The 10,599-nt window shown below is 38.7% G+C and overlaps 1 protein-coding gene across 6 annotated transcripts; it reads right to left on the bottom strand.

The window, feature by feature from the left end:
* Positions 1–305: 305 nt before the first annotated feature.
* Positions 306–10,064, bottom strand: tpd52l2b (tpd52 like 2b). Of its 6 annotated transcripts, none has more exons than XM_057363188.1 (9): positions 9,820–10,064; positions 7,423–7,574; positions 7,133–7,281; positions 4,701–4,748; positions 3,762–3,863; positions 2,661–2,687; positions 2,235–2,276; positions 1,941–1,989; positions 306–1,851 (listed from the first exon to the last, which is right to left on the bottom strand). In XM_057363188.1, the coding sequence occupies exons 1-9, from the start codon at positions 9,836–9,838 to the stop codon at positions 1,765–1,767; spliced, it is 675 nt and encodes a 224-aa protein (XP_057219171.1). In that variant the 5' UTR covers positions 9,839–10,064; the 3' UTR covers positions 306–1,764. The 6 variants fall into 6 exon arrangements, with proteins under 6 accessions (XP_057219171.1, XP_057219169.1, XP_057219173.1 ...); XM_057363186.1 differs by having other exon boundaries at positions 2,235–2,279; XM_057363190.1 differs by lacking the exon at positions 4,701–4,748 and having other exon boundaries at positions 9,820–10,063.
* Between the last annotated feature and the right edge of the window lie 535 nt (positions 10,065–10,599).

Consider the following 10,599-nt stretch of genomic DNA (forward strand, 5'->3'; position numbering starts at 1 on the left):
TATTTACATAAGATATTAACAAATTTCACATAGAGGGTTTAATAATTGAATAATTTTTTAAACATTACTAAAACAAAAACGTAAGAAAAATCTCGGATGAGGTAACTGTTTGCTTAAACTGTATCTACATTATTAGTCGTTAGTATAAGTCGTTATTCTTAATATTATAAGTTCATACTCTCAATGCATGTACGTTACAGGAGCGCGTGGCTCTTTCAACCTCACCCCCTCAGTTGTGTTTTACTGTCACCTACTGGCACATTTACGTCAGTGCCATTCAAAATTCAAGCAAACGAGAGACAACACACAATTTTAAGGAATGCTTTATTGATACAAACAACTGAAAAATAAAACAATAACGATCACACCACTGCTGTTTTAAAAGAACAAAATCAAAGCTTTCCATTAATAACAGCTAGGTAAGGTCCCTAACTTAAAGCTATATGGTGCTTATCCCCAAGACCACAACCTCCTCCATGATTTATGCATACACTCCTTTCTCTCATGTGTTACCTTATCTTTTCAATGTTGGCGGAACTACAGGCTTTACATTTTATGGCATAACAAATGAATTCCAATAGAAAGTCATAGCAGCCATAACATTGGCAGTCAAATGTAAATCAGTCAAATCTCTTACATCTCATCAAATCTAGCAAATAATCATTATTGTGTATGATACTGAACCAAGAGCAACCTTTGACACACAACTCAAGACAACGATAAAGGATATAAAAGGCAAAAACAAAAAATTGGACTACATACGCCAAGTGAAATCTTTTCCAATATCTTTCTAGGTAAAAAGTGACCGTGCTACCATACAAGACTACACTAATGTTTACCTCTGTCTGAAAAATAAACAAATGCTGCTAACAACAAGGAGTTGACACAGCAGGCCTTTCCTGGTGTTAAACATTTCGGGTTAGTGCACATGAGATTAAGATACATATATATATTTTTATTTTTTGTAATTGAAAAAGTGAAACTTGAGTTGTGTTAGTTTGTTTGAGAGAGACAGCAAAAGGTCTATGACACCTGCTAACTGGCATACTGTACACAACATGGCACAAAAGCAAACAAAACCAACTTCTGACTTAAATGTAGCATAAATAAAACAAAGCCATCAATGCAAATATTCAACTGAACAACAAGAAATACCAAAAAGAAACAAAGATAAAGCCAATCTAGAGTGAGAATACAGAGTGTATGGCCGACCGAGAGGTCAGACATTCACCAAGTGTACAGCAAAGCATCGCTTCATGTTGTGCGGAGAGTAAAAAATAACTCCATGGATGCTCAGCAGCATAGAAACCTGCAGCACGTTGCTTTTTATTTGTCAGATTTCCTCCCCCCACAGATTTGAATCTTTCATATTTCATGTTTTTAACCCCTCTGCCATCTGATGAATGCTGCTTGGCAGTACTGCTTAAATATAGTCATTTATATTCCTTTATATTCATATACAGATAAAAGTTATGTAAAAACATTATGCAAAGCAGTGTAAAATAGTTTCTAATACAAAATGATTGACCATTTTTCTTCTTTTTGTGCAACCTGTGATGATTTCGTGTCACAGAATCTGCTGCACGGTGTTTTAATGGCGAGATGACACAAGCACATGCTAGCATTAGATGGAGGGGTATCGAAGGAGTCAGAAAGAGGGGGATAACAGAATTCAGAGAGAAAGGGTGAGTTCTGGGATAACTGAAGCATGTGTGTATTCAGGATTCATAAAGTAATGAGATGAGTGTTTAAGAGGGTGGGCTCTCAGAACGGAGCGTTGTCCTGGACTGGGTTCGAGTCATTCGGAGAGTGGGCGCTTTCACCGTTGGCGTTCCCTCCAACCACTTTATACTGCGAATACAGACACGCAGAAAAAAATTCAAGGAACGATCAGCGATGAAATCTAGATACAGTTTGAGAACTCCGGAGTAAAACTTTACCTTGAGGTTTTCCACTCTATCCTCAAAAGACTTGAAAGTTGGCGAGTTCCTGTGAAACAAAACATTGCAGTTTATTAGACATAAACAAGTGCGCCCAAAATTTTACCTGACGGACAACAAAGTCCCTTTAACTCAGAAGGATGCAAGTATATTTAATGCAGCAGTTCACATAAATGATTTATTTAGATTTAGAGAAAAATGTTAATACCAACAACTGCCCAATATTTAAAGGATTAAGAAACAGTTTGAGAGTTGAGATGATATAAAGGGGAGTGGTCTACCCTAATACTGTACCTCATAGCCGGCATACTTATTGAATGGCGAATGGAGTAGTTGCTACTTCGAGAGCATTAAAAGGAAAGAGGTGCAAGTGTTAGCGGGCGAGCAGGACAGCACATCAAGCACAGATTAGGTTATACCGGACACAAACTAATGCGCCCGAGATATTTACAGCACATCATGTGGTTTAAAGTTGCTCCTTTTTTCATTTTAAAATCACAGATTTGACATTGTAAACACATGATCAGGTAAAAGCAAGTAGGAATCAAAATATGCAGAGGTTTTAGGGTAAAATAACTTGAAAATGAATAAATAACCAAACTGTAATTAAAAAACAACCTTCTAATGTATGTGGTCTAGGCATTAAAGCTCTACATATTAAGTACTCATGATAGCAGGATTCTTCATGCATTGATTATGTTCTTTTATAAATAGTCTTACCCAAAGGAGTTAGAGAAAGGAAGAGCTCTGTAGACCAAAAAGGCAGCAATTAAAAAGAAAAAGGGAAGACAAAACCAAAATCGGGTTGGGCGTTAGGCATCAAGCAGTATTGAGGCAAGCAGGAAAAATAAAATGTATTATTTACACCAATACAAAGGACTGCAGAGTGTAAAGTAAGGTCAATTTAATACGTGACGTTTTTACTTATGTTAGTGAATTTAGATTTGTTAAATGAATCGTTTAGTTTTTCTCTGTAATCATGGATCAGTTTTCTGATGGTGAATATAAGCCGCCGGCATACTGTATCAGAAAACTGAGGATGACCCAAATATGAAAAGATCAACTGCGAACACATTTATATCCTATTTACATTTAGTCACATCATGCATCTTGATGCTTGGCCACCAAAATTTGTCTTTTCAAAACAGATCATAATGTGAATTTCTTGACCTCTGCAAAAATGGCGTGTATGCATATGCTGTTCAATTTAGGAGTGGTAAAAATTTACATATGTGGCTTGAACAACCATATGCATCTACACTGGGCTGGGAATAAACCACTTCCTGGCTTTTTCATGACCACATTCGGTCAAAAAAAATGCAGCAAGTGACCAAGATAAAAGGCAAAACAGTCCTCCATAATAGTGATATTCACTTCTTCACTTCACGTCTGTCTTGTGTTTGTGTTAGAGGTGGGGAAGAAAGTTAAATAAACAAGAGCAAATAATGGTCGAGACAGTAACAGGAGTCACAAGTGAGAAGAACACGTAAATTCTGTTATCATATGGGAAGTACAACAGTCAAAGGTTGTCCCTGCACAGCATTAAGGTTACCCAGGTTAAGATTAATAGATGAACTGTGGACAACCATAAACAGACAGCCATGAAAATGGAGTGGATCAAGGTTAAAATAGGTTAAGATCAATCCTTATTCAAGCTAGCCAGAAAAAGAAAATAAAAACAGACAAGCTGGTTAATATAAGCAAGCTGGTTAAAACCTAAGAACGTATCGAAATCATCAATACTGTAATTTAGCGACAGGAATAAGAGTTTGTGAGAAAAACAGGAAGAACAGGGCTCTGGCATTATGACACGTGCGTTACCTCATGTCACCCAGTTTCCTGCTAATAGCTGTGCCCACGGTGGAGAAGGCGGCGGAGGTCTTCTGTCCAGCCTGTGACAATGTTTCCTGAGTCTTTTTATACCTGCAATAGGAAGAGAGCAGAGAGAAGAGAAAGTGGAAAAATAAAAAAACACATCAAGTGAACTTAATAATAACGTCTTTAAAGATCCTTTATGGCTGCTCTATAAGGGGTTAGTCAACCGAAGCTGAAACGCAAAAGCCTGGTGAGCCCAATTAATCGCTTAAAGTCCCTGTGAACCGGAAGTTGCGATCGTTTTTACTTCTGTATTTTGACACATTCAGAGTGAAATGGAATTTTGATGAGAAAAATAGTGGGCGTGGCTTTCGTCTTTCTCTGCGATTTGATTGGATGTATAAAACAGCCGTTGCATTTTGAAATGGAACTGGCAGCAGACTGACAGTTGAAGGGGAGGAGTTAATAGTTGCTCCTCCCAAGCCATCTAACATACGTTGTCTAAGATGTATAGTCATTACAGGACGGAAGTGCATTTTCAGATTTTAACTAAAGATTATGAGGGCACATGATTTTTAAAAAGAAAATGACCCACATTGATACACTATTTACAATAAACGCTGCAATATTCCATGAAAAAATAGGCAATGTAATTTTTTATTTCACTGGGACTTTAAGTTTTACTGCAATGAAATGGGCTGTTTTTTATACATCTACAATGAAGGTACTAATATCCATGAAACCATCTCCAGCAACAGCAATTCACACTTCTTACAAAGCAACATAAGACAGAAGCTGTAATATCCCTGTCGGCATGTCTAGAACTCTACCCATCTTCCACAAAGCCCAAAACATAGTAAGCCACCATAAAGAAACCCTTTACATTTCAAAATAAGGAGGCAAAGTAAATAAACAAGGAAAAACTTAAGGGATGGAGAAACTCACACTTCAGAGTTGGCAATGTCATCCAGAGTAGAGGAAGCTGAAAGATATCTATAAACGAACAAGGTGACACATTCAAATCTCCACTCACACATCAACACCATATACACGCATGATAAAAAAAAAAACGCTGTTATGGAACACAGCCTCACAAGCACTGCTTGATTGGACAGCGAGCAAAATGGTAAAACATTAGTTTTAACAGCATTCTCAGACACAAACTCAGGAATTTTGGTTGAGACGCCCTGTGATGTCAGTGCATTTATGCCTTCAAGCACAAAACATCACAGACAGCAAAAAAACATCTTGCTGCTGGGTAGATACTGTAAAGAGCAGGAAAGCACAGAGGATTCTGCAAAGTAAATTCTGATGTATTATTTATAACAACAGCAAGTGCACAAAACAACAATCTAGTGTCTCGACGAAATCACTGCATCATAGTCGACTGGTCACATCGCGTTCATTTATCTGAACATGACACGCGCAAATATGTGTGCTCTGTGGACACGTCTGTCTATCTGTTTGATTCTAACTCACCGAGTGTGTGTGTGCGACTCGTAAAGAGGGAAGTGAGATTTCTCACACCCGTGATACTACAGTCTGTATCTATAACAGGGCCATCACAAAAGTAAAGCTTTGTTAAATTGTATTAGCTGTTATAATGTAGTTCAGACATGACGTGAATGCAATATCAGTTTAAAAAGCAAAGAAGCTATATGCTTGACCCTGTGTGCTTCAGAAATTTGCAGAGGTGGACAAACAGACTGACCGTTCCAGAAAGAAAGAACAAACAAAACCGAGTCAAAAATATGCAAAACACGACTCGGCCTTTCAAATGCCCACTTCAACTGAAAAGAGAAACAAAACATTTGCTCTGGCTTGTGTGGCGATTTTACTGCCTCTTTCCTTTAATACGGTTCGATTTTAGTCAGTCGCAAAGTGGAGAATTAACTTCTGGCAAACCAGAAAGTCGATCCTATAGGTTAGAGTCAATCTTACAATATAGGAGAGCAGATCAATTCCCATTTATGGTGACCAGGGCTATTGTTCTCTTCTGAAACACATCATGTTGACAGCGAGCTAACACAGACTGGTTTCTGGATTCAGGTGTTTCAATGCTCCGCCCATTTGAGTCGAGTATAGTTGAGAAGAATTCAAGCGTTCACAGCAACGTTCCCGTGTGGTCATAAACTGGCACCCTGTAACCTTCTCATTCCACCGGCCCAGTTTCTCTGCCATCACTACATAGCTACAACACAGATGGTTGGTTATGTGCTGCCTGATATGAACTTCTTGAAGAGAAAGACTGATGTTTCTTCTATTCTATCTTCATAAGCCGTGTGTCCACCGAAGCGTTTACGGCTGCGGCCGGCGTGTGTTGGTTTCAGCGCTAACGCTGTGCTTTTAAAAAAAAGCCATCAGTTGACGTTTTTTTTCCGCTCAGCGCTGGTGCTATGCGTTTTTCCCACGATCAGCGCCGGCGTTCGACTGGGCGCCCAGAGTTGAAAAATGCTTAACTTTGGGCAGAACGCTGCACTTGCAGCGGGCGTTTTCAGCCGAGCTCCTGCCATCTTCAGCCGCGTAAATGCGCCTCGGTGGACACAGCCCCTTAATAATTATATTTGCTGAATGACAGATCAATAACTTCACGGTTTAAAGAAATGATAGAATACATTGTTGTATGCATGTTGACAACATATGATAAGCATTAGACATTTATCGGATTAACAAAAGTGGCCAATTCACACAGTGTCTGTCAGTTCCAAAATCAGAACTAATATCGATCGGTTTATTTATTTGGCAAACATGCTACATGTTAAACCACTACAGTTTGTCCACGTACACAAAAAACCCCAGCAGAGTTGTGTCTAAAACGCTTAAAAAGAAGTGGCTTTGAGCTCGACAGCTTGTAGCAAAACAATTATGTGAGCAAAATGTTATTATGATTGTGTCACCATAAAACTCTCACATAAAGGAGAACTGCAATTTTTCAACTGATAAAACAATTATACTGAAGGACCTTCAACCAAGAGCTTAGATGCCTGTCTATAATACACACAGAGAACAATAGAAACCTCCACGGCCTGAACAAGCACTTGCAAACTTTTTGTCTAAGTGTAAGCGTCATGTGGTAATGTACAGTTCTACAGGAGAATGCAAAATAAGCATCCAGCAAAATAAAGCGAGAGGAATGTGTGTGAGCCGGAGGAAAGCATGCTGAGGAATGGTGTAGATTAGTTAGGTTTCGGACAGAAATACTGTCCATGCTTTATTAATAACGTCTGTTTACAGCTCAGAGGTTAACAGGTCAAACCATACAGAGTTCAACCCGTTAGCCCATTTACTTCAATACACATTTTTATTCTAAATGATCAAAAATGTGTTATTCAGTCGTGTGTGAATAAGCGTGAGGGAAATGTAAAAAGGCATCTTACGCGTTTGAGGTCTGGACGTCCTGCCAGCTTTTCGTGATGTTCTGTTTGAGCTCGCTCAGAGGGCTGAGACCCAGTTTGCGCTTCAACTCAGCAGCGTGACGCTCTTTAGCTGACAGCACCTGACGCAAGGTGTACATCTCCTCCTCCACCTGATATCAGAACATCACGTTTTGTTTAAGAATTAAAGGTAAATGCAAAGGCAGCTAAATAAATACATGAAGTTCTGATGATTATATTTTGATATCGGAGAGGATAAAAGACGATACTGTGCAGTGGCTCTTGATGTTCACCTTGGTGAGCTCCAACCTCAGTTCCTCTGCCTCCTCCTCTGTTAATCCAGGAGGAAGAGTCACTGGACTCACAGCCACAGCTCCTCTCTCCTCCGGCACATCTGAGAGAGAGTCAGAGCCCAGGCCTTTATGTGGAGAGTTCAAATTGATATCTATACATTTGAAAGAGAGAGAGATGAGATAGTTAGAGGTACGTGTTATTTTTGACACCTGGGGCACCTAAATAAATAGCAAAAAATATATATTGTAGAGGCCACATTTTATTATTATTATTATTTTTTGGGAAAAATCTTGTTTTCTCAGATTATTATATTTACTGTAGATCATACTGTAGAAAATGTAGCTGAAGTTACATTTGAAGGTTACATAAAAGGTTATTTTCTCATCTTAAGAAAAGGATCAAAGATTCTTTTGAACACAGTATTATTAATGGTCTCATAATGATTACAATTTACATAATTGTATTGTAACCATCAACAAACAACCCACATGAAACTCATATAATTGATGTTCCTGATTTACATGTAGGTAACACCGGAAGGAATAGCAGGACTAATATCAGACTCTCTTGAACACTAGTTACATTAGAATACAAATCGTGTTTTTTTCACATATTGTTATTTCAATTCAATTCAATTTTATTTATGTAGCGCTTTTCACCATGTGGATTGTTCCAAAGCAGCTTTACAGGAGAAAATAAGAAAAACACAGAAAAGGTCAAACAAAGCACAGTGCATTGTGTTTATAGAACAAGCATGATCATTCTAGTAAATAATATCTAAATAAATGCAGTCTCCCGGTGAGCAAGCAAGCCAACAATGCCCTGTGGCGAGGTACCCAAACTCCAATGACAAATAAATGGAGAAAAAAAAACTTTGGGAGAAACCAGTCTCAGCCGGAAGGGCCAGGTCTCCTCTGAGGTGTCACAGCTGCACTCAGTGACTTTGATTAAAAGTTACTATGAGTAAAAGTTTATGAAGAATAGGGAGAGCTTATTAGTTGTGATTTAGAAAGTTTCATTTGTTGAAACTGTATAGGTCTAATTTGGTCTTATTTTTTGATCATATCAGACAACAGAGGAGTGTTATAAGCAGGGAAAATAGTAATGGCATAATGTAACTGAGTGCAGCTATAACTCCAAACTGCTGTCATGTGATGTAAGCATTGTAAATTTAGCATTATTGTGACAAGTATTTCTAAGAAGATTGTTTTGTATTTGTTGTTATTTGCGCTTAGTGCATTACACATGAATAACAGAACCATTTAATATTTATACGTGTAAACGAATGATCAAAGGTTTTAAAGTGTGCAGACTAATCGACGCGAACCCTTCCCCATAAAGGGCTCGGCATACTACATTCGAAATCGAAAAACGACCATCTGTGACCTGATTTCGAACAAAATCTGGTCCGAACGACAATTCGTTTCACTAGTTCGCCGCAGCAAACCAAACAACTTTCCGGGAAAGTTCGTGTTGGCCGGTAAACACCCTCGAGCCACCATTGGTCCATGGCCATTACGTAATAGGTGGGTGTGTTATGTAGCTCCGCCTGGTCTGTGGGAAATAACGCGTCATTTTATTTAGCTGAGCTGAGGTCAGATAAGGTCTACATAAAAAACCGATAACATTTGAGCAGCATGAATGCTTTTTAATGTGGCGTAGCAGAGGCTATTTGTTGGATTGTTCGAAAACACTATACCGTCTCTCAACGTTTTCGAGCTTCGTTTTACCTCCAAACGCAGAACGAAAGCGCAATTCGCCCGTACTATGCCGAGCCCTTAACCCTTCAATGACCCTCAACACAACCTGTGACAAAAAAACGGACATAAACACCCAGCGTCAGTTACTTTTAACGTAACATGCAATGTTAACGTTAAAGCCAGTCAACACCCAAAACATATGTGTTCTATGCAAACATTGCATATAATAAACAACCATCAAGTTTACGCCCCGTTTGTATTTGTGCACTCACATGCTGTTCATTTTACGGCCGTAATTATTGGAATATATTATATTATATTATTGGAGACCTGAAATTAAAGAAAATTATCAAAACAATGTACATGAGGTTTTAAATCGAATCACCAAAACTGAACCAAACACCAAGCAAGGGTGTCATCTATGGTGGGAAGATGTAAATTGAATTTATCCAACACAAACACCTGCACTCAGCCTGTTTTTCGCAGTACATTAGCGGTTCGGTTCAGTGCAGTAACCCGATCGCCTACGCTGCCCTGCGCTCCCATTCACCATCATCGGCCACGCGCCTGGAGAGCCACAAATAAAAGGCGTAACTACAATTACACTAACTTAAATTACACGGGGAAGCAATAAGCAATGAACGTGTGCCAATCCCAGCCACGCGACAATGTGTCCCGTTCACTTGTTTTGTTTACCTTGATTCGCGGAATCCATGTCGTCAAAAACGTGTGCTTTTAATCTTCAGAACGTCGTCTTGACAGTTTCGCGGTTTGATGTGCTGTGCACAAACGTAAGAGATGCTTAGATACGCGCCTTCGATCAAAACATCCACAAACGCAATACGTTGTGACAAGCCAACAGAAGAACCCGAGCGATCACTGCCCAGTTCAGCGGTTGTGGCAGCTCGGTGATGGGTTTTCTTCCGGCGCGCTGGGATGACGTGTAGTGTGCGCCTAACAGCGATCGGCTCGGTCTGTTTTTTTATTATTATTCATCAATAGGGTAAATTACAATATGTAATAGTACAAATTTGTATAATGCAAATAACCAAAACAAAATAAAACAAAAAAACACATCAGTCATACATCTAAAACATTAAGATTTTTTTCCAGTAGCCGAGATGTCTTAACAGCTTTGCTATCGTTTCGCAATAATATTAAAGAATCATAAAAAATCTTTATATTGGCTCTGTCTGTTTGTAAATCAGAAAGACAAACAAATTCACACGTATTTGATTAATTTTATTATTATTTTTGAATATTTTAATGTCCAATTTTACGTTCTATATCCATACATGTAAAATTTCTGACGGAAAACCATGCTTTAAATGATTCTTCACTTAGAAATGAAAATTCTTTCATCATTTATTCACCTTCGAGTTGTTCCAAATCTGAACACATTTCTTTGTTCTGATGAACACGGAGAAAGACATTTTGAAGAATGTAGGACAGCAAACAGTTCTGGGGCACTTTTGA

The sequence above is a fragment of the Triplophysa rosa genome, linkage group LG21, assembly GCF_024868665.1.
Source record: "Triplophysa rosa linkage group LG21, Trosa_1v2, whole genome shotgun sequence".
Classification (NCBI taxonomy): Eukaryota; Metazoa; Chordata; class Actinopteri; order Cypriniformes; family Nemacheilidae; genus Triplophysa; species Triplophysa rosa.